General features: G+C 43.2%; 1 protein-coding gene across 10 annotated transcripts in view; it reads right to left on the bottom strand.

The window, feature by feature from the left end:
- ERBB4 (erb-b2 receptor tyrosine kinase 4) overlaps window positions 1-23,489 on the bottom strand; it is a 649,063-nt gene that overhangs the window by 296,320 nt on the left and 329,254 nt on the right. For all 10 annotated transcript variants that reach the window (XM_030018184.2, XM_030018186.2, XM_030018189.2 and 7 more), the window contains exon 3: window positions 16,785-16,971. In XM_030018184.2, coding sequence (XP_029874044.1) covers window positions 16,785-16,971 — 187 coding nt within the window. The remainder of the gene's footprint in view (window positions 1-16,784; window positions 16,972-23,489) is intronic.

Raw genomic sequence — 23,489 nt, 5'->3', positions numbered from 1 at the left:
AGCCCAAAGGGGCCAGGGAAATGCTGGAGCTGTCCCTGTACATTTACGTGAAACAAAAGTTATAAAGAACTTAAAACTATATTTAACTTAGTTGTCACTCTCCTTCCATTCCCTGTATGCATTTCGTACCTGCATCTCAGTTTCCATTAGGATCATTTCTTGTAGAGCGAGGCTTTTAAGACAATAGTGCAAAAAGCTCTCACAAGGATTCAGGTAATATACTTCCCAATCACATGGCAGACAGGGGGAAAACATGAAAGGAAAACAGTCAATAGCTGCTTGCTATCTCACCCCCTCTGAACTGCAAAAATTTCTTAGAGAGCTGTGAATTACTCCCCTATTGTTCATGCCACATTATTATTTTGAAGTGGCTCATGCCTGTATTATTTGGTTGCCTGCTTTGTTTGCCTTATCAGTTTGCTGGGTGGTGTATAATTAAAAAAGCCCTGTTTTACCACCTCACTCATAGATTTATATAATACACCAAGTGTGATAGCAAGAAAAACACAATATAAACTTCAGCTGCTGCAGCCTCCTTGTGCATTTATTGAAACTCTCCCTTTTGGGATACGTGTCTCTCATCAGAAACAGGTCTGTGCTACAAAAGCCGGTATTTGTCTCCTGTTGACATCCGTGAGCATGACAGTTTGTTGACATAAGAAAGCACAGACTCTGATAGCAGGTGAGGCTGGACAATCCTCCCCAACTGCTCAGCATCTGCAGTTCTTGAGAAAGCCTTCCAAGGAGGTACTTGGCATGTGGGGATACACCTGGAGACGGTGATCGCAGAGAGCTAGAAAATATATTTCGAGGTGGCGGGCTAGATACTCCACAAATATTTGTTGCAGAGAACAAACTCTGCACCTCCTCTCCCACACATACTCTGCCCTCACTCTTTCAGCCCCAGCCACTGCGGCCAGTGCTGCCGACTGCCCCTGCGTCCTGGAGTCCTTCCTCCTTTCACCTCTTCTCCAGTCTCAACCCGTGTGACACAGTTGATGCCACCTCTGTTCTTTCTTTCTAACATGGCCTTTTTTGTCTGTCATTGAATCTAGAGCTCCTGACCAGGCTCTTCTCATGTCTTGACAACAGCCTCTCTCCTTTAAGAAGCAATTTTGCCCTTCTCTGTTTCCTTCCAAATGCCACTGTGTGACGACTGCTCTAGCTCACCACTCTAAACATGCCTTTTTCTTCTCCCCCTATTTCATGCCTCCTCATCACATCAAATAAAAGCAAATTGTATTCACTTTCAGGATCTTCCAGAGCCTATCATTCTCTCATACACTATTTATGTCTTCTCCCACCTTCAATAAGCCCGTCATGCCACCCTTCATCAAACACAAGATACATTTTCAAACATCTTTTGTTCTTCTTTCTGTGATGTATCTCAAAGATGTGGACGTCCAGCAAGTTATCTCATTGACCTCTTTCAAACCCTTCCCCTTAAACCTTCTTTGCCTTTATATAGAAGTGAAACTTGGCTGCCTTGGTAGCTTTGGATGTGCAGAACTGATGTTCCCCATAAGAAGCTGCTCTGTCTTCCTGTGTTTGCTTTACCCACCTCTCTGGGTCCACTGGTGTCCTCCTGTCTTAATCACACTGAGCTATTTAGGGCAGGGGCTATTTTTTTTCACTCTTCTCCTGTGAGTTCCTGAGCCATGACTGGGAAGTGCTGCTTACAGATGAGTCCTCTGTAAACTGATGACCCTTGTATTCTAAAAAAAGTAGCTCAGGTCTATACATTAACATTTACAAAAGGTTACATTTACTTGCAAACTTACTACTTAAAACATGAACACAGCCCCTAATTTAGAAATGCCTATGCAGAAACACTTTTCTCAACAGGTAAGAGAAAGTTCAATGTTTATTGAGAGTAGTTTCAGGAGATTGTGCTGTTGCCATTTAACACTGTCCCACCATCTAAACCTTCGTAATAGGTCCAGTAATCCTATGTAAAAATAAGGCAAAACACATTCCTGTGATCCATTTAGGGTGCAAAGAGCATATACATCACCAGTATATATCACAGCTGAACTGTTGAGTGATTATTTATGAACAAGTGACTCATGAACCTGTGGTAACTCACACACCTGCAATCATTGTCCACATCCTATCTTCACAGAGGATTAAAGGGAAACCACGGCCCTCGCTGTAGGCCCAGTTTCCACCTCAGGAAGATGATGGGTTAGGTTTCAATTCCTTTCCACACTGTCAGTTGACCAGAGATTTGGTCACAAGTGTTAGTTTGGGCACTTAAGATTAGCTCTTGGTGGCCGAGATAAAAAGAGCCTGTCAGCTTAATGGTTGAAGGAACTCTGTTATATAGCACAAAGAGACACCAAGCTCAGCCAAAGCTGAAAGACAGTGTCTGAAAAGGGAATGAAACCTTTGCTTAAGGGCTCTTAACTGTTCTTGTTTGGCTTGGGATGCATTAGCCAGAACGATAGAGAAGTAGGTCTGTAAGCCTTTTGCTCCTCTTCCTTTCTCCAGATACTAGGTAACAGTGCACCTGGGAGCAAAAGGATTAAATAAAGTCTTTTTCAAATGGCTGTCTTGCAGAAAGAAGGCTGCTACTAAGGGATTTAGGCAATGCCAGTATCCCTTCAAGGTCAAAATTAGGGACAAGGTTAGTAGGGCACCCCAGCATTACAGTCAGCAGGGCAAAAGACACCTTTTCCCCCAAGTTGTCACATTGCTCTTGGTCAAACCAGTAGCAGCAAATGAGAAAGGCCTATTCTTCACACAAGGCTTGCATTGGTTTAAGTAAAATCAGTTCTGAAGTCAAGTCAGTTCAGCAGGTATGAAATCCCAAGTGAATGCACTTAACTTAGTGCAGAGACATCAATTTAGCTCATCTGAGTTACTGAAGTAGGCTAAATCAATACAAGGCACTTGTAAATGCATTTGAAAGAACATTCATGTGGGGTTCATTTCAATTTAGCAAGTCATGTTAAGGAGCAATTTTAGTTAAACCCAAGTAAGGTTTCTTTGTCAGCTATCCTTAAACCCTAGATTATGACACTAATTACACACATAAGAAAGCAGAGAGGAAAGCAACCCTTGTATCTCCAGGCAGGCTACCCTGAGTCTCTGCATCAGATCCCACAGAAGATGGATGTGAAACTGGCCATCAGAACATCGTATCATAAACCTGCCATTGCTGGGTCAGTGAGACCACCATCGTGCAACGCCAAAGCACGTAAACACCAGTCACAGGCTAATGCCAAGAGAGAGACAGCGACGTCCTCCAGTGACATCTGAGTTGCTGTGAACAGCACAGCTTCCATCTTTGAGGGTACGCCTGTGCCGAGTCAGAAGCAGCAAGGCAGCTTTCTCATGCTGCTCATGGAAAGACCTCAGACTTGGTTTGGATACCAACAACAGACAGGCACAGAAGAGATTGGAAGTGGCCCTGTAAGGCATAGGCAAACAACCCCTCTACCGAGTTGCAAGCCGGTGCTTGCCAGGAGACACAGCCCTGACCAGATCTGCCTCTGCAGCCATGCAGCTGTCAGTGTGCCGTGTAGCACGCAAACTCCCCATCCTAGTGGAAAGCGGGAAGGAAGCTGCAACTCCATTTGCCCAGCTCCCTCCTCTCCTCCCTAAATTTCCATGTCTGGCCCTTGAGAAGGTTGTAAAAGGATTACATATGCTATAATGCTTATCTGAACTCAACCAGACTGAAGGTAGTCCCTTCCAGCTCTCCTTTCCTCAGTGACAGGACATTACTTCCATGTCCCGTAGTTTCCTTCCTAGGACTGGCACAGTAAGGTAACCTGTCACAACCTGTCTCCATACAGGCAAACTTTATCTCTTCCCAGAAACACCCAAAGAAAAATAAGATGGAGGGCAGCTATCTCCAGAGAAGGATGCAAGAAAGAGGAAGAGTTCCCAAATGGGCATGTTGGAGGATATATGCCCAGGAAGCAGGTGCCCTGTTTGGCCCTCCTGCTCCAACAAGCAAGCAATAATCTGCCCCACCCAAATACCGTGGGATGGAAAGTCCCCTGAGCAGAGAAGCACACAGGCAGCACTGCTGCTTCTTCCTCAGAAGCAAAGCAGTAAGGTTGGATAGGTCCACTGACAAAACAGTGGTTGCAATTATATGCTTTTTTTCTATTTATACCAGAGGCTAAATTAACAGATTAATGTTTACTTCCAGCCACTGCTACCAGCCTGAAGGGGAAATGGAGCAGAATGAGGTCAGCAGAGGTCACAGCTCATTCAACCCATCAGTATAGTCAAATTTGCTCAGCAGAGCTTTGATTACTTTTTCAAACTTCAAGGCTGGTTTGTGGTAAGAAATCTTTTTAGAAATAGAGGAATAAAAGGCTAAAACTAGGGCCGTGTTAAGATATTAATAAATCTCTCAACTAGCAAAACTATTACCTTTATTTGGGAAGCTGAATGCTTCTGAATATTAAATCAAAACCACTCAGTTCTAAACATCTGGAAGTCTTGCTCCTGGATGAAACAGGGGCTGTAGTGAGATTTACCAAGCTCGCGTGGGGCTAACTGTACAGCCCATGGGATTAAGTTATTATGCAGTCACAGCCATTAAAATGTTCCTCTCAGCTCTTCTTCTGACACACACAGAGGATGATGCTGCCCTTGCAACCCTACCCTATGCATATTTTAGCTCAGTGCCTCCTTTTAAGACATCAAGCCTCTCTTAAAGATCACCACTCTCTAAAGCAGAAGAGCCTCTGAGTCCAGCCCTTGCTGAAGCGCTTCACGACTGTCACCTTCACCGGACAGCAGCACTACAGCGCACACCTGGAACTGGCCTGTATCAGCACTTAAGTGTGACTGCCAGGAGCATGGCTACCACAAGTAATAGTTAACTCAGCAGGAGCGAAGAAAACCACAGCCATGCGGTCACAAAAGCATCATTTCATAACTCCTACACATCCTGCGTAGGCAAAGAAAAAAAGAAAGGAGACTCAAGTCCTGATCTGGCCAGTTCCTCTTGTACTTGGAGCATTTCAGAAGAATAATCCCTTCCACCTTCGACAACCTTTGCCGCTTCCCTGACACAGCCTCCAAGGCCGGGGGTTGGACAGCCGTGCTGACAGCCTGAGCCGTCAGCACTAGTCCAAGCTGGCTGGCTGCACCTGCGTCTTACTGTCAGCAAACAGCAGCCGGGGGCAACTCTTGGTAGCGGGGCTTTGACATCTAACTGAAGAGTAGCATACGTCTCCTGTTAAAGAAATAAACAAACAGCTCTTTGGTCTGTAAAAAGAGCCAGCAATGTGTTTCCTTCTTGGGGGGGGGGGGGGGGGGGGGGGGGAATTAGGGAGCGTGGTATCACCATTTCAGAACAAAATGCAATTCCTGCTCGGTCCCAGTGAGGCTGGCAGAGAGCACTGATGCTATGGATATGCCAGACTTTGGGTGTCCTGGCGATGCTGGTAAATGTCTGACTCTCCCAGAACATAGCTTGTAACTATGGATTCAATACAAGGGAAAATCTTTTATCAACTCCCATGGGCTTCTTCCACAGCCTTTTCTGATACACCCTTTTCTTACACAGCTTAGGACACATTCAACTGTGCCCACCCCAGCTTCCCCATCGATCACATATGGGACAGGGAGCTTTGCCTTTATCCTCCCTGTATTTGTCTTATCCTTTTCTGCATTACAACTTTTTTATTATTATTAATGTTTGCCCCTCTTCTGCATTACATTTTTTATTAGTGTTTGCAACACTGTGCTCAGGATAATGGATCTTTAACTGGCTGAGGCTTGTAAAGAATTGAAGTATTAGGGGAAGATAATCATTACTATTTCATGGAAATGAAACTCAGTTAACTCCACCAGAGATGAGAAACCCGTCTCCTGGGTTACATATCCACTTTGCTTCTCATACAAAGCTAGTAAAGAGTAATTTCAACAGGATCTGTACTGGGCCCTCAAGCCAGGGAATGAACTCAGTCATGACCTAAAGCTCGCTGCAAAGCTTGCCAGTAATTCAGGTGCGCTTATTTGACATTGGTTTGGCTTAAAAAAAAAAGGAAACAGCATGCTTTTATAAAAGAAATTATAACAACAGTAAACCAAGGGCACCACTCCAAGACACAATGTGCTCCTGCATTTAATTCTTTACTCCAGAACCAGACAGAGACATACTGGGAGCCTGGAGTTCATCATATTGCTTAGAAATTAGCAGAGATGCACAGAATTTAGGGCTATGCATCCAGTATAATCTCAGAAGTGATTGCCGCCTGCTCTACAGACATCCCCAATAGTCTGAAGCTAGTATATTGGGTGAAGTTCAAACATGGAAGCAAGCAGCTCCCCAAAAAAGACAATTCACCCTGCCAAGAAGCAGGTATCTCATGTCAAACCATGTTGACAGACCTGCACCACAACCAGCAGCTGAACCGATTCATTTACAACTTGCTCTGTATCTGTTTTCCGTTGGACACACTCTTACAACAAAGGAAGTATTTTATGGCTGATATTGGGATGAAATACAAGCAGAAAGCAACTTTTCAGCCCTTTTTAAGGTTTTTTAAAACCTTTCATTTCCTAGACCAGGTACACAAGCCAAGACCACATACTTCAGTGAGCTGAAATGTGATGGAAAAGAAAATTCAGCCTAAACCAGATTCACTTATTATTGTTCAATTAACAAAAATTATTTTGATTTGTTTGGTTGAAAATGCAAGTTAATTTATAGAAGAAAGCATGAGAAGCTGTTAAATATCATAAGCCATACATTTTCATTTTAAAATGAAAGATTGTGCCTGACAATTTCAGCACTTTTCCCCTTGCTTTTTAAACCACTCCTTTCTCTCAGAAAGCTTCCCTGTCAGATATTTTTCAGTTCTAAAAAAGGTGTCAAAATATCTGCTACTAGCTCTAACTGAAGTCTACATATAGGAGATTGAAGCAGATGAGCTTCTTTGACCCTGCGCAATAGTTTTGGCAAGAACATATTGAACCTCTCCATGTAAACTCAGCCTCTGCATCCTGCCCTCAGGTACCCATGCCCCAGAGCCATTTTCAAAGCTGCATGACTCTACAGCCCCTACACTGTGATGGAACCAGCTCCCAGAGTTTTCACAACCTTTAGCATCAATCTGAATACATGCCCAGCTTACCAGTTAAAAAACAACACAAAAAAAACCCCAAAACAGCACCACAATCTCCTCTATCCAGCACAGTAGACAGAGCTGTCTTTGATGCTGCCCTTCCTTCTGTGCCCCCGCGTCAGGAGTACCCGCAGTTTCAAACCCAAAACATGTGGCTATGCTATTTCTGACAGGCAGAAGCCAGCTCCCAGGGGAACTCCAGTGTGGGCATGGCGTTTGTACGACGATTGGCCAGATGGACACCCTCTCACTTCTAAGCCTTAAAGAAATGAAAGCACATCTATGAAAGTTTCACCAAGGAGAAAAAAAAAAAAGAAGAAAAAAAAAAAGGAAGGCAAAGGGGTTTCAGAGAAGACAGCCCCTTGAGCGATTTCCAACCATCAAAGAAAAAGGCCTCCAGCATGTTCTCCTCATCTGATACCTTTGTTCCCCCACTCCACACCTGCAGGCATGTTCCCTGCAATGCACAAAAGGCTCCTACAGCCCCATGGACAGCTCTGCGTCCACACGCATTACCTGCCTCCCGCTCTGATTACCTCATGCTGTCACTTCAGACCAATCAAAGTTCATTTTATATAGAAAGTGGCTCTTGCGAAGCTAGGTGGGACCGACCAGGGAGTCTTGAGTCCGAGAGAACTCCAGAAGTTCTGTATCAGACGCACTCCTGCCTAGCCTGTCTCCTCCTTCATCCGTAAGGCAGTTACAGTTCAGGTGAGTTCTTCTGCTCTGCCAATAGATTGTGGGGCACATACTTGGATGTTTTCCACTTTCTTACCTCTGTTCACATGGTGATTTCCCTTCTTCTACAGCTCTGTATTTCGATTTTTATGTTCCCCTCAAAGTTACGGTTTCCTGCCCATCTCCGCATTTGCCTCAGTGGCTTTGCAGAGATGCAAGGCAGGAGGCTACGTGTTTCAATGTTTACAAAGCACACTCAGAATCACAGCACACCCAGTTGCCCAGAACTGCTGCCCTTGAATGCATCCTTGTCAGCATGACCACTCTCATAGGGTGGGGCGTGGGTAGCAAATGAGGCAGGCCAGGAAGGATCTCCAGAGACAACTGTAATTGTTGGTCCCTTTTACTTCCCCAAGTCACATAAGGAAAGCTCCTGATGGTAAACTCCTTGCTCTTCATCAAGAAATCCTGTTACCTGTGTGCAAATTCAGTAGCAGTGATCATGTGGGTAAGCTAACAAAGAGTTTTCCTCACCCTGGAAACTGCAGGCAGGACCTGTAAGTGTAGCACTGCAGACGGGTTCAATCTGTTGGAACAACTTCTTTCATAGACTAACACACAATGCATCCTCTTAACAGCAGCATTTCCCATTCACATCCCAACATACAAAGCTTCTGTGATCAAACTCAGTTTCAGATAAGCTCTTAATGAACTGCTGCTCACTCCTGGCCCTGCACTGCTGCACTGCACATTTTGAGGCTGCTGCAGACCCACCCAAGTTAAAACTATACCATGTTGGTTTTGACGAGACTAGTCCCAGTGCTGGCCAGGCTGAGACTTGCAACGCTACAAGAAAGAGGTTTGTGTGCAGGCAAGGAACAAGCAGCCTGGGATGGAGCTGGCCAAGCGGAAGGTGGGAGTACTTGCCTCTGTCAGCCTGCAGGCAGTGAAGGCTACCTGACAGTCTCACCCCTGCCCAGTGTTTGGGAGGGCTTCTCTGCCTCCTCTGTCTGCAGGGGCTTCCCTGGAGCTAGATGTAGCAAGTGAAAGAGTTTTTGGTTCATTGCCTCTCCCGTCCCTCCATATGGAGTTCCTAGGGAATTTCCCTCAGCAGCAAATGACATGAAAATGAAGAGGCATGAAAATATCCTAGGAAAAACAATTATTTCCACTGTGTAAACTTAGGGGTCTGATTCAACCTTCTTCGAACTCAGTGGGACTTTTGTGTTTGCAACGAATGGTGTCCTTGCCAACTCCTTACTCCTATAGGTTGGCCAAGAAAAGCTAGAAAAGGGAGCTTACTCTTCGATTTGAGTTTAAATCCAGGTCTGTAAGCATATGTTGCCTTGCAGACATACGCTGCAAAGCCTTTGCTGAGTTTTAAGCAAGGCACTAAACTGGACACCGGATCTCCCCCCAAAGTTTCGTGCCATTTTGAGCCCTAGATGTCAGCAGCCCCACAGAGCTGGAGGCTGGTCCCTCTGCCCCACCAGTGGCTCACAGCTCACATCCCTGTTGCGGGTGGGCAGAGAGAGCCCACCACCCCATGGCAACTGAACTGCCTTGCTCAGTAACTTGCCTTTTGCTAGGCAGTGCTGATAGGTTACATTCCCCATGTAACACAAGACTTTAATTATTTTACAAAAGCACCAAATTCCTTGTCAGCTGTAGCCTGTCAGAAGGAAATAAGAAAATCAATGAATTCAGAAGACAGCAGAGAGAAAGAGGGGAAAAAAGGAAAAGGAGAAAACCCACTGAAATTAACGCTTCTTTCATCCACCTGAACTGAAGAAGATATACCACTGGAGCAGCAAGGATTTTAATTTCTAAAATACCTAGTCAAGACCAGAGCTTGGCCTGGGCTGTAGAGTACAACCCAGCTCTTTCTTTCCTTTCCAAGCAGGTGGGGAGCTGGGATATATTTTTTCAGCAGTGCTGTTGCTATAAACTGTATGATTTCTTCCTGACTGTAATGCTTATTGCATTTTACCTAAGTTATAGTGTAGCTCAACACATATCTGTCTGCCAAAGTTGGATGTTTTGAAGTGCCACCCATTCCTGACCCGTGTGATTGAAATGGAGGGATTACTCTGTTCAGATGTTTAACTCCCTGCGAAGCATGTGGCCAGAGAAATCCCTGTGCTGCTAAAGCTCTCGAGTCACTGAAGTCAGGCAAAGCTACTCCATTACTAGAAGGCTTCAGTATTACTGGATTTATCTTGATTGCCCATATTTCTAAAAAGCTAAAGGGTGTTTCACACCTCTGGAACACGGAGAATTTCTTACTTCATAATTGAAAAATGCACAGATAGAACTACTGCAGAGAGGTGAAAAGGAGAAACTGCCAAGAAAAGCTGAATGAATGACATTGTTATTTTACATGGCATTATCAGGTGACAATGGCAGCATACCTGGATGTATTTTATAACAACATTTAAACTAACATCTGTCAGTGTTAAAAGTTGAATTCCACATCACACCAGATCCAACCCGAGTAGCATTTTCCTACCAAACTCTCAAAATAAGTCTAATTAAAGTAGGCAAGCATTATTGCCTCTGTTGTAGAAGTGGTGATTGACAACAGAAAGCAGCAGAGGCGTAGGTTACACCACAGGGCTAGGAAGGATTTCCTCTACCTACTATAGACCCCAGTCCTTCCTCCCAGTCCACTACCCTTCCTTACCCAGCAGCCATATAATTAAGACCCTGAAAGCCCAGGACAATGTGCTTCTGTTTGCAGAGACCACAGTTAGACAGGAGCGATCTGCTGTGTCCACCTTGACGGGTTATTTAGTCCAAGCACAGGACCCAAGTGGCATGGCAAACACTACTTCTAAAGCTAGCTAGGCTCAATGCTAGCTCAAGAATCCCTGTGCAGAGCCCCACTGCACAGTGTAGACATGCCTTGAGTCAGCTATCATTAGCTGGTATTAATCCTGACAGAGCACCCTGAACACAACATCCTCAAAAGGGCTTAAGTGGGAGTTAGGCACTAGTTAACTTATAAATTATAGCGTGAATTAACTTATCCACTGAAAAAAGTAAAGGGCAATTTAAATTTCAGTTAATTACAAGGTCAAAGCAAGTAAGCTAATTTACACCAGCTAAGGATTTGGCCTACTTTCTCTTCCCCATGATTTTAAGCTGTTTTTTTTTCAGGAGAAGCTGCACAACATGAAGTTATCCTGCTGCATGACATTGGAGACTCACATCAAACATTCTGTGTATTACTTTCAATAAACTGGTGTAGACCATTCGCAATCCACTATATGCATCTCATAGTTTATGTGCAAATATCGGGGGGCAGGGGGACACCAGCAAACAACTTTCTGTGGGAACCCTTGAATTTCCAGTTAAAAACATTTACCAATATATCATTATAGTGAGCTTTTTGTTTAATTCTTTGCTATAATCATTCTAAACAAGGTTGTGCATTTCTAACACTAGAGACAGAACTGAAAACAGTAAAGTGCTTTGAAATAAACAAAACTGAGCACAAACTGTCAATCAACACGTTGCAAAGAATCACAGACATTAGTTATACCATTTGGCATGACAAAAGCATACCCAAATCCTTCAAAGAGATTGTGCAAAATTCTAGCCCTACTGAAATTTAAAAACACATGTCCCACCCTTGTTACTGACCATAATAAACTCACAAGTATAAATCTCATGGGGCTCAAAATCAGTATTTATTTCTGGCCACATACAATATAGCTATTTGCCTTGATAACACCTGTGAGCAATTTTCTGCTAGCTGGAGGCAGTTGCTCCTCAGCCTGCAGGTCCCTTATATCTGGGATTCCTCAGGGCCATGTCTGCAGCCATAAGCTGAGGAGTGCCTGGAAGCATTCCCAGGCATTGATGCCAACTGGCAGGGAGCAGCCTGAATCCACGCTAGTAACTGCCTCCATGCTCAGCATAGGGTGGCTGCATACCGACTGCCAGCAGAGATCGGTCTCTGGACTCTCCTGGCTGTCAAATCACACCTACGACGTCCGAGGAGAGCAGTAGCTAGAATAGGGCAAGTTTTTTTTCCAAAAAATAGTCTAACAGTGTCCTGGGGGAGAGGAGACAGATGTGCGCTAGCAGGCACGTTTACATTTATGAGCGCGGGGGCAGCCACAAGCCTTGGCCCTTCTTTCCACAGGGGTGAGGTGAGCAAGGGGAACCCGTAGCAGGTCCTGCACTGTGCCCCCAGGGTCTGCACCGCCACACAGAACAGCCCTCCTTTCCCAAGGGAAGCACAGCCATGCTTGAGGCGTTCCTCCCATTTCTCCTACCCGCGCTGGTCAGCGAAGATGTGCTGGGATACAAACACCTCTGTGGTCCGTGCAGCTCCTAGGATAGGGAAAGGAACACTCCTGGGCAGCCACAGAGCCACTGCAGCTTCTTCTGCAGGGCAGAAAACTCTGGCAGCAGCCCCACACGCAGAGGGTAACCAAAGGGATTTTTTTAAACAAATTCGTCATTCCTCCATGTATCCTAGCAACACCTCTCTGAGGTTAGAGAAGCGATGCCTTGCCCACCTGTTGCATAGGAAGCCCGAGGCAAGTTACATATTGCTTTCTTCCCACCTTGCTCCACTAGTACGAAGCTGCAGCCATTAAGGAATATGCCACAATCAGCATCGTCCAGTCTTGTCTGCTCAGGCCGGGTGTCACACACAGGCGTTTGCATCTCTAAACACTGTGAACTCAACAGTGGCTCATGCAGTGTACGTGTGGTCCAAGGAAAGGTCTTCCTGACACAGGCTTAGGGCTTTGTGATGAAGGCAATAAAAAGGGGGTGGCCTTAATCCCTGCCACAAAGATGATTTATGTTCAGTTACACAACTCTGAAGGAGCTCAGGCTCTGAGCACTAATCTAAATAAGATTTCCAAAACCACTGTAGATCCAAAACATGCACAGTGAACAAAACTGAAAGGAAATTTGACTCCTCCCATGCCCCTCCATCCAACCTGATCCAGCTGCAATATAATTATAGCAAATGAGCAGTCCTTGTTTAAAAAAACCCAAGAAACTCATTGAAAAGCAACCTTTTTCATAAGAGGTATCATTCTTTTTCTCCCTCCTCTAAAGCACTCCTTAGCATTTTCTATTTCTCGTGGTGGAAAAAAAGGAAATGAAAATGTCATAGAAATGATCATAGAACTTTAAAATTTTGTTTTATAGAACAATTAAAAATAAACTTAATCAAAACCTAAAAAAAATAAAACCTATTACAAAAATCTGTCGAAGGAGAAATTTACAACAGATCACTTCCTACACCCAGTGAAGATGGTCCTTTCCCTATGATTCTCCTGCCCATCAAATCAGATTTCCTTTCTTTGGCTATCACTGACCAAATCCTTTCAGCTACAATATCCATTTGTCACTTGAACCTCAGTTATCTTAATTTATCATTTATCTGTATTCCTGCAAAACAAGCAGATAAGGAGCTACATATTTTGCTGCTTTTTTGTGTTACTGAACTAATCACTGCTAAGTCCATTTTATTCTAATATGTTGAAGGAATTCAGCGGTTGCACAGGCACACACAAGGGAGCCTCTGTCCCCAAGGGCAATAGGGGAGATGAGGTTATCACTGCTCAGTCAGATACATCGTTTGCTGTAGATCTCTCTTATTCATCTTTACTCAGAGGAAAATATGGGATACTTCATAAGTGGTTTTGGCACTTGTGAGTTATCCCTCTTTCCCCACTCATGAAGATAAATGCCGTAATGAAATGCAGCCATCAGGTATTCTCTATATTTGGAGTACTCAAAGTGTGAACAATGATTATGCCCTTTCATTGGATAAGTTAAGGTTGACTGCCTAGCCACCTGGGGAAGACAGGAATGATTTGCACTAGCTCACAGGCAATGAATGGAAGAAGGTGGCATACCTTCTCCCTCAGCATCGGTTATTCTGCTAATCTCAGGCTGAATAATACGTTCAGTATGTCAAACCTTCCTTTTTACTTAAAGGCTACTTGGCAGCTGAATCTGCAAGCTGAGATAAATGCAGCTGAGATGGCAGCAGCCACTTCATTAGTTCAATGTCTGTTTGGTTTTGACACTTATGTGGAACCATTGACTAAGTTTTTATAACAAGTGAGAAAAGGATTTTTATAGGTAAGAGTTTTTGAAAGTGTCACATGAATTTTAGGACATGGTCCTGGCCTGTGCTACACAAACAAAACTCCCTTTCGGGTTGACAGACATCATGAGTGAGAACTGGATCATGTTTTCTGTGTGAGATAAAACTTACTGCCTTCACTGCTGTCATTTTTTTAATAGCATAAGGGAGGAAATTCAAGCATTTAAAGTTATATTTAAATATGAAAACCTGATAGACATATCTGGCAATAAAAACACAACTGTTAACAGCATACTGAAAATAATGCAATGGTACTGCGCAGGAGGCTGAAACCCTGTCTCCGGTTAAGTCTGAGGATAATCTGCAGGTGAGAACAGCTTCCTCATTTATTTAACACAGGGAGTAGTGTTTGTATTCGTATATTGTGTAGTACTGGGCAGAAATACCCTCAGGATCACATCATCCAGACACTGCACATGTAAGAACAGAACTTCCCAAACTTCTGTGAACAAGGCATAAGGCCTGCAAAGACAGTTCTTCACAAGCAAGGCAGGAGTTATGTTTATATTTTGCTCAAGTGGAAGAGAGGCACCATTCAAAGCCAATCTCTTGAAACCTGCGGTGGACTGGAAAGATGCAAGCTCACAGGGGCTGCTTCATCTTAAATTTAATAACAAATCACTGGCTGTTTCTGATGTAAATATGGAGCAGTTGTTAAGACACAGGATAGGTTCAGACACAGCTGAACTATCTCAGCCTTGCAACATCACCGATTCCCACATCCACCCATTATTTTCATGCAGTTATTAATGCTAAGGATGTGTTAGGAAAATAAATTAAGTATTAATATGCTCCAGGGAGAGCATCTGCAACAAGAAGCAGGTTGTGGGTTAACATAGCCAGGTGCATATCTTAACCAGTACACAAAATGGTCAAAGAACAGCTGCTAAAAAGACTCATGAAGCCCTGGCACATGCTATCTAGAAAATATTAAGAGTATTTTGAAGCATGTGCTGGCTCGTATTCAGCACCCAGAAGCTATTTTAAGTGCTCAGTGGAGACAAGCTAGTGTTATTAGGGCACTTTTCTTCCAAGAGACAGCAATACATTTTGAGCCAAATAATCCCATCAGAGGCCTTTGTAAACACCTAAATCAGATGAAGTGGCTGTGATGATCTCATGTTAGGAAAGATTCAGAGGCTGAGCTAAGACAGGTTTTCATACAACACTTGAAAAGAAAGTCAAGCTATTTGCTGGGCAGTTTTGGTGCTGTACCTGTCATGTAAAAGCAGCTTCCAGAGATTCTGGAGTCTGAGGAACTGCCTGTTGGCACAGGGCACCTGGTTCAAGAAGAAAATCTTGAGCTGGAGCCTACAAAATAAGTTTTTTTACCTTACTGAGCAGCAAAGCCATGGCTAAACAAGGACTGAAAGTAAACCCTCACCCTCCTGGCAGAAAAACAGCCTCAGACCCAAGAGGAAAGTGTTCCAGTCCTTCTCTGGCCTTGGCCTCACGTCACCTCTCTGTCTCAGTTTCACCCAGCCTAGTGTCTTTTACAACGCATTTTGAGACCCACACACAAGAAAAAGTATACGAAGAAACAGATAATACTATTATTACCTGGTACTATGGCTCTGTATTACATGGAGGCATAGACAGTCACAATGAACACCCTAAATCAGAAAGACGGAAAGAAATATAGGAACAGAACAGGAGGAAATTGGATTATGACAGCGATAGAGACAAGAGTAGTAGATGGCAGGGATTTAGAGACCTTGGGAAGCACTACGATATCAGCATGATGGTCTCAGAAAAGAAAATTGTTAAAAATATGACCAGAAGAAACAGCCTGATCAGAAAGAGTCAGCCAAAACTGTTTTGTAAAATATCTCAAGCCTCCTTTTCCCTCCTGTTTTCGAAAGCTTAGCTGTACAGCCCAGCAAGGCTTGAACGACAGGGAACTGTAAGCGCTTGTGTGCCACTCTGAATACCGCGACACAAAACTAGCAGAGGGTGAAGGGTGCCTAAATATAGTTCAGAAGGCTCCCACCTCTCTGTACTCAGGTTCAAACTCCACATCCAGCTCAGGTCAGCATTTAGCCACTAGCAGAAATAAGGCAATTTCACAATCACCAAAGCTTAGAGTAGAAATTATCACAGCTGATGAGGAACCAGGTATAAATAAAATACTTCCAATGAACTCCCTAAAAAGAGTTTGCCACTGCCTGCACTTTATTAAGTTATAGTCTGGTGATATTTAGCCAATTTTTCATCTCCCAAACCACTGACTGTAGATCCTCAGCTGCGAGAAATGAAATGTTGATCTACCCCATATCATGATCCAGTCGTGAATTTACAAATGAACATAAAACCATGGACTTGGCTTACATTTTTGTCAAGAAAATAAGCACTTTTCTCACTATATATAATGCACTATATTTCCTTAGAAAAGGGAGTTCTAAAATTAAAAACAGCAATGATACAGTCTCTCCCACGCCCTTCCTCTTCCCCCACCCCCAGTGCAGGAGCAATGGCGACACAGACAGCAGCAAGAGCAGAGGGGATGCTAAAGCTAAGCTAACTTGGCAGAAAATATGTAACACCTGAAGGAACATACGTGCAATAGCCAAGGATCACAAGGAAACCAACATGCTCATAATACCAAAATGAAGAAAAAAGTTCATCTACTCTGTCAACAACTATTTTTGTTTCAAATGCGCTCTTGGCATGACTTCCATACACAGCCTTTGATCAGTAGTGAGAAAAGTACATTTGTGAAGCAAAAAAAGTCAACGTACAACTGCCAGCCTCTCGTGGTACCTCCGTTATTTGCAGAATGCAAGTGACTGAGGGCATTGGTGCAAATATTCAACAAGCTCATTTTTTTTTCTTGAGACTAACCCATCACATTTGCAAGTTTCACTTACCCGTCAAGTTCTTCAAGCCAAGTTCCCTGAGTCCAAAGTTACCATCCTTTCTGTAGTTAAGAAATATCGCCAAAGCATATCGCTCTTCATAGAGTTTGGTCCCACGAACAATGCGTAGGTTCTCCAATGGCAGGTATTCAAATTGATTCAAAGCCACCAAAACATAGCCTGTGACTTCTCGGATAGACTGAAAGGCAAAAATGAAACAAACACATTAGAAACAGTCCATTTTTAATTGTTCTGAATTTCTCATACAGTGGGTGCTTTAGTATGACATGCTGGTACCCAAGGAAAAAAAAAACCACAACTTTGGAAAATTCTGTTTCAACTTACTGATTGTAAGCACATTTCTGTTTCAATTTAACTGAGTTTATTAGAGATACTTGTTTGAAAAGTAGAGAATAAAGAGGTAGCCATTCTCAGTTTTACTAAACTTGAGCAGAAATTCACAGTAAAGTATTAAAGATGCATGAAAGGATGGCTTTGCACAACTCAAAGCAGAGAGCAGGTCAAAGGCCTCTGCAGGACATGAGCAGAATCCACTGGGGCAATGCCACAGTTCAGATAAGATTGTTTGTCATCAAGTAACTCTCTGTTGTACAGGATATTTCAGGGTGAGACTGAAGGGACACAACATGGGGTAAGAGAAACACCTCTGGAAGAGCTCACCATTGAACAGGAATGGACGGTAGAAATAGGGGGGCAGATTTGGAAGAGTAAATGAAGACAAAGCACATATGTATTAACACCCACTTTTGTACTTCTAAATGGAATCAAGCACTGAACACTTGCAAAGATTCAACTTCAAGTTTCATTCGGAAGTGCTGGAACCATACATGCTATATATCCCAGACTTTGATCAAAACTGGTATCAAAACGTTTAGCAAAATTACTAGTGCATCTTTGGGTTGACTGAAATCTTTGTTTGCTTTAGATGAACTACTCAATAACCGTCCTGCTCATACTCAGGAATTGATTGCCTGGGTTGTAAAGGGAAAAACTACCCCCAAACCCAATAACTATAAACAGTTTTTCAAAGTCCAAAAGATTAACAGAACTAAGATGTTTTTAGAAAGAAAAAAAAAAAGATTTAAAAGTATGCTCTTTTAGAAAGTAAAATTAATTCTAAGGAATTTAAATAAATGCCCTAGAAATCTGTAAATGTCTTTGAAAAGTGTCATTTCAACACTCACATAGAGCCCCACCATCCTGAGCAGGACTCCACACAGGCTGAGGGATGCTCTGGCCAAGAGCTGCTCCCAGAAACAGGACCTCCATGTTGGAAAGAGTCTCTCAAATATGGTTTTCAAATCTCACCTAATTCCATGTCTGCAACAGCCTGTAACCACTGTTTACATGTATATTTATGTGTGTATGTATATTTAACGGACAGAAATTAATATAACTACTTGTGTGCTTAAGTGGATGCATGCACTTTTTTCTTCCCTTTGGCAAAGTCAATACCTTAAACAATACACAGAAAGAAAAATTCTGCTTAGAGTAACGTGCACAGGCTATAAGTAACATGATGGGGACTCCAGTCAATATCGTAATAAAAACAAGCAGGCAAACAATAGCAGGCATCAAATTAAACGTGTTGCGTATGTATCATTAATAAAGAAAGGCAACATGGATTTGCAGCACAAAGGACAGGCTTTTGCTTTGCTGGTTCAGCGCTGTCACCGTGATTTCATACATAAGTGTGCAAGAGCCTTTTAATTAGGCTTATAAAAGTTCCTAAGATTATTAACAAGTGTGCCAGTATACATAACGAAGGATTTATATGCCACAAACTCTACGCACTAGCTGTCCTTCTGAAGTTAGACATCTGTACTCAGCTGAAGCTGCTGAAAACGCTCTGGAGCTATTTCAAGACTTTCTTGGCATCTAAACAGAGCACAGTGTCATTACAGGACTTTGATGAGAACCCAGTGAGTTGAGCTAGGTTGAGAAGTACGGTTCAGTAGCTCAATATTAAATGTAGAGCTGCATTATACCTTGGGACACCGATTCCATTATAACCAGAAGCTTTCCAGCACTTTCATGATAGCTCTTTGCTTTCAGACATTTCAGCTTAGCCAGTTTGGTCAGGAATTTGTTTTTCATCGTATGCAAAAATTTCCTTAAGCTGTCTTTTTTAGCCTCTCTTCAGGATTTAGGAAATTTAAAGATTATACTAATAGCTTCAATTTTTCCACTGATGGATATTCTAAGGATACTGTGATTGCTCTAATTAATTTAAAGGGATGTTTAACTTGGAATTGAGTTGAAAAAAATTAAAAGCAGTTCCAAAACTGCATCTGACCAAGTCCTCCCTGCCAATTTTTGTCACTTACAACCACATTTTCTATTTTTAGGGTATGTCTTATTTACTGCTGAACAGCAAGTCCACTGGAAAGGGCCCTAATTCAGCATGGCACTGAAATTACACACACACTCAGCTGCAATTCTTCATTCTAAAGTTAAAAAAAAAAAAAAAGAAAAAGGAGAAAAGAACAAAGTTTTGTTGTTGATAATTGTGCACTACCCCAGAAGCCCTGTACTTTGTTTGTTTGGTTTATCCAACTGAAATGTCAAAATACTTGCCATAATTTGTCAAGCCAGAGGGTCCTTTCCAGTCTGATGGCTTCCATCATACTGCAATACCTATTTATTTGCTGGAGAAACTGCTGTGTCAATCCTTGCAAAACAAAATTATAAAAATAAACCAAAGAGTTTCTAATTTACTAGAACATAGCAACCTGACTGACCAAATCTAGTGGTCTATTATATTAATTTGGGGTTTTATTTTTTAATTCAAATTTGAATGAAAAAGGCAGAGCAATAACATGTTTTGCAGGATGGTCTGTTTTCTGACTGGTCCGGCTTGAAAAAATGTTCTGGGAGCCAATGCTGTCACTTTGCCAGTCACTGCAAGTTTTGACATGATTCTTACTGAAAACGGACACCTGCCCACTTGGAGCTCACTCCAAGCCCTGTTGGAGTCACTGCAAAGACGCCTGTTGGCTTCCATGCAGACTCACAAATCCTTACACCAGACGGGATCAGCCAGCCTGATCTCCTCTGCAACTCATGCCAAGATTAGGCATGATTTGAACCCCTCATCCTTTGTATACAAGGCTGAACACTTTCCTGTTCAGGTATCCTGAACTCAGGTATAAGCTCAGGTATCCTAACGCTCTATTTGAGCTGCTTTTGCTTCAGGATTAGTCTGTGTTTCACCAAGAAGGTGGAGTGACTTACAGCAGTGGTAGTTTGAGTGTCACCTCCTGGTTTGATTCTCCTGCTAGGGCTGGAGGTCCTTGCAAAAATATATTTCTCATGAGTGTCCCTCAGGAAAGAAAAAAAAAGAGACAAGGATGCCAATAACAGCATTTTGTTCCCATAACCTACAACTGGAATGGAAAGAGGCAGATCAATCTCCAACAGACTTAAAGCTAAAAGTTACCGACAGGGAAAACCAAATGAACTCTGGCAACACCCAATCTTGATTGCTGACTGCTGTGATTTTGCGGGACTCCCCCCAACCCCATTACAGCATTATTTTGACTGGGAATTCCTGGCCAACATGATCTTGCCTTTCCTTGTCACCTTTCCAGCTCCTGAGACTCGACCTGTTACGTGAAGAAGCCATCGAGTGAGGCAGTGACAGGCTCAGGCTCCCATAGCACTCCTGCTGCTTCGGTGAACGCATTTTGGCTCCCCAAATTTGTTTGGGTATGGCAGCGGGAATGAGCGTATAGATTTGAATGAGGAAAAGACTGAAATTCACAGGCTCCCTGTCGCAAAGAGACAAGGGAAGCTGTTCATCGAGCCCGCTGAGCAGACGCCTGCCTGGCTGTTTGAAAGCAGATGAGGAGACACCTCTGAGGATTCAAGAGCCAAAGGTGCCTGCTCTTCTGACTGGGCCTGTTAGGTATTAGATCCTGAAATAAGAAAGGGCATGCTTCTAGCAGAAAACAAAAGGAGTGTGTGTGGGGGGGAAGTATTATTCCCTGACAAAACTAAAGCCTCACGAGCTGCTTTAAAACCACACCAAGACACAGGATTCAAATCTGATATATTTACCAGAGAAAAGCTCTTCATCTACGTTTCAGACAGGAGATGAGTACTTGTGCTCCACAGCTTGCTGTCCCTAAGGCCCAGCGCTGCCCTGCACCCCAAACCCAGGCACGATAGCCTATAACCCAGTCTCCTAACAGCCTCTACTATCTGCAACATAGCCAATTTGTTGTTTTTAAACCTAAAACCACATTACCCTTCAATGACAACGGACCCAGTTAAGGCCGTAAAACCCCAAACTCCTCGTGCCTCCGGGCGCTGCCCTGCCCCGCCCCAGCTGACTGCTGCACCTCAGGGTGCTGCCACAACATGGCGGCCGCTGCTCCCCTCAGCCGTGCTGGGGCAGCTGCTTCGGAGGGTGCCGGTTGGTGTGCGCAGGGTGAGCAGGGAAACAGTGTCCCAAAATGACACCAAAAGGGTTACTTTCAGAGGTTCTTTTTCAGGTGCTGAACTGTAAAAACGAGCTCTAGACAACCTGTTCCCTTAATTACAACTAATATTCGCTAAGCACAGGTAAAGCGTTTTAAGCTCCCAACAGCAAAGCCAGAATTATTCTGTCAGCCGGGAGTAAAAGGCAAGATTGTTCCTTGCCATCTTAAATTGTCCTTCAGCTCGAGTCAAACGAATCCGAGTGAAATGGAGCAAAATAACAGCGAAAACTTCATCACTCTGCCCAGAACAACAGATCAATGAACGATTAGGGAAGCTGATGCTTCTCATAAACAGTACCAAGTCTTCTTAACATCTGTTGGGGAAGGTTAGGCTGTGGCTAAGGCACGGAAGAGAGCTATATTGTGGGTTTTTATTGCAGCTATAGACGCGTTATTTATCCAGTCGCTGAACCTGATCCGGCAAAGCCCTTGCTGCCTCATCTGACCGGACACACGTCCCCAGCACGGGAGTCAGAGCAACGGCAATCTGCTGCAGGGGTCAGCTCACACTTTGTGAGACCCCACCCCAGACAATTAATTATCTTTTAGGTTAATTTTCCCCTTTTCCATAAAAGCTAAGTACATTGCGAGTCTGCTTGGATTTCACTTTGAAAGTGCCAGTAAAGGAAGATCACTTTAAGAATGAGTGTGTTTAATTCAGAAACATTAAAAAAAAAAAAAAAGAAAGAAAAAAGCCATAAAGAATATATATTCAGCATATTCACTTGAGAGACAAAGACAAAACACTTTGCTTTTGCAGCACTCCTTTGCAGTGAGACAGAGGTGCTTTGGTCCCCAGGGGAAGCCAGGGTGCCACCCCCTGGGGGTATAAAGAAAGTCAGCTACTGGGAAAAGTCTCAGGAGGCGCAGGGGTTTCCACAGGGAAAGGGTTTCTTCTTCTTCCACCACAAGGCGGGAAATAGAAAGGGCAAAGAACTTTGAAGTAGATATACATAGGGAATAAGCCCAGTGGACACTTTTCATCCCATCTGTTCCAAATACAGTAATTTCTATTTTCAGGGGATATCCATTTCACAAGGCAGCAGCAAGGCTCTTCGCGCAGCTCAGCTGCCAGCAGATAACAGACATCTCCTGACTCTGATCCAAGGAGCTAGGCTGACCCTCCAATGTGAACTGTGCGCTTTGTTGCATTACATTAAATCCTAAGAAAGCCAGATTTCTAAGTGATACAAAGGGGGAAATATTTCCTAAGTGCATTGTCCTTTTTTCCACCTTAACAAAGGTTAACGTGCCACAGTAAAGTCATGATGAAAATAACGAATGTGAGTAGTCACCACCACGTCATCTCCTTCAGAAGCTTTTCACATCTCAGGTTGACTTGAACTGAGTATTTCACATTTTGGTTTTGATCAAATAAAAGGTATGCATTTATATCTGGTTAGAACTGTGCAACATCCAACTGGCCAAATCTGTCTCCTGTTTTTATTATGAGGAAAAAACACAATATGGCAAAGACAACACTTGCTTAACTTGAAACAAGTTCTCAGGGCAATCATAATATCCCCCTTCACAAAAATCAGTCGAACATGTTTGTGAGTGTGCTGGTAAACTAAAACACCATCAATTCATTTTCACTATTTGTTCATACATTTTCACCCATGCAATGCAATACAGCTTTCATTATCATAATTAAAAAATCAGCATTTACTGAATAACCACAAAGTAGCCTCTAAGCAGCTACAGCACTTGCAATGCTAACTCTAAGGAAAATGCTAATATCCAAAATGTGGAAATAGCTAGCCTATTGCAATGTATGGAGCTCAATTAGCTGTTACATGCATTGCTCATTGACGGTTATGAATTTTTAATGACACGATAAACCGAGATTTTCAAAGGAGTTCAGGAGATGTGTTTACGGGATTCGGGCGCATGGCTGTTGCCATTCTTCTCTCAAAGCCCCAACCATAGCTGTGAGAAATATGTAGCACATACTGACATTTCCCATGTCTAAGAGGACACTCAATTCAGAGACAACTTCAAAGCTAACACAGAGCATGCACGTAAGGAATTTTGTTCCACAACAAGCTCACGTCTTGTCTCCTTCCATGCTGTGCATCCTTCAATTACGTCAACACTTGTGAAATTGTGATGATGTTAAGCCCTTCTGAGCACCAGCAGTTTTTCAGATATGCTGTACAAGCTTCAACAAAAGTCCCTCAATTTTGAGCACACTGATCAGTATCAGAACATA

The sequence above is a fragment of the Aquila chrysaetos genome, chromosome 6 (genome assembly GCF_900496995.4).
Source record: "Aquila chrysaetos chrysaetos chromosome 6, bAquChr1.4, whole genome shotgun sequence".
Taxonomy (NCBI): Eukaryota; Metazoa; Chordata; class Aves; order Accipitriformes; family Accipitridae; genus Aquila; species Aquila chrysaetos.
The sequence above is the reverse complement of the archived record's forward strand: the minus strand, read 5'-3'. Positions and strand labels throughout refer to the sequence as shown.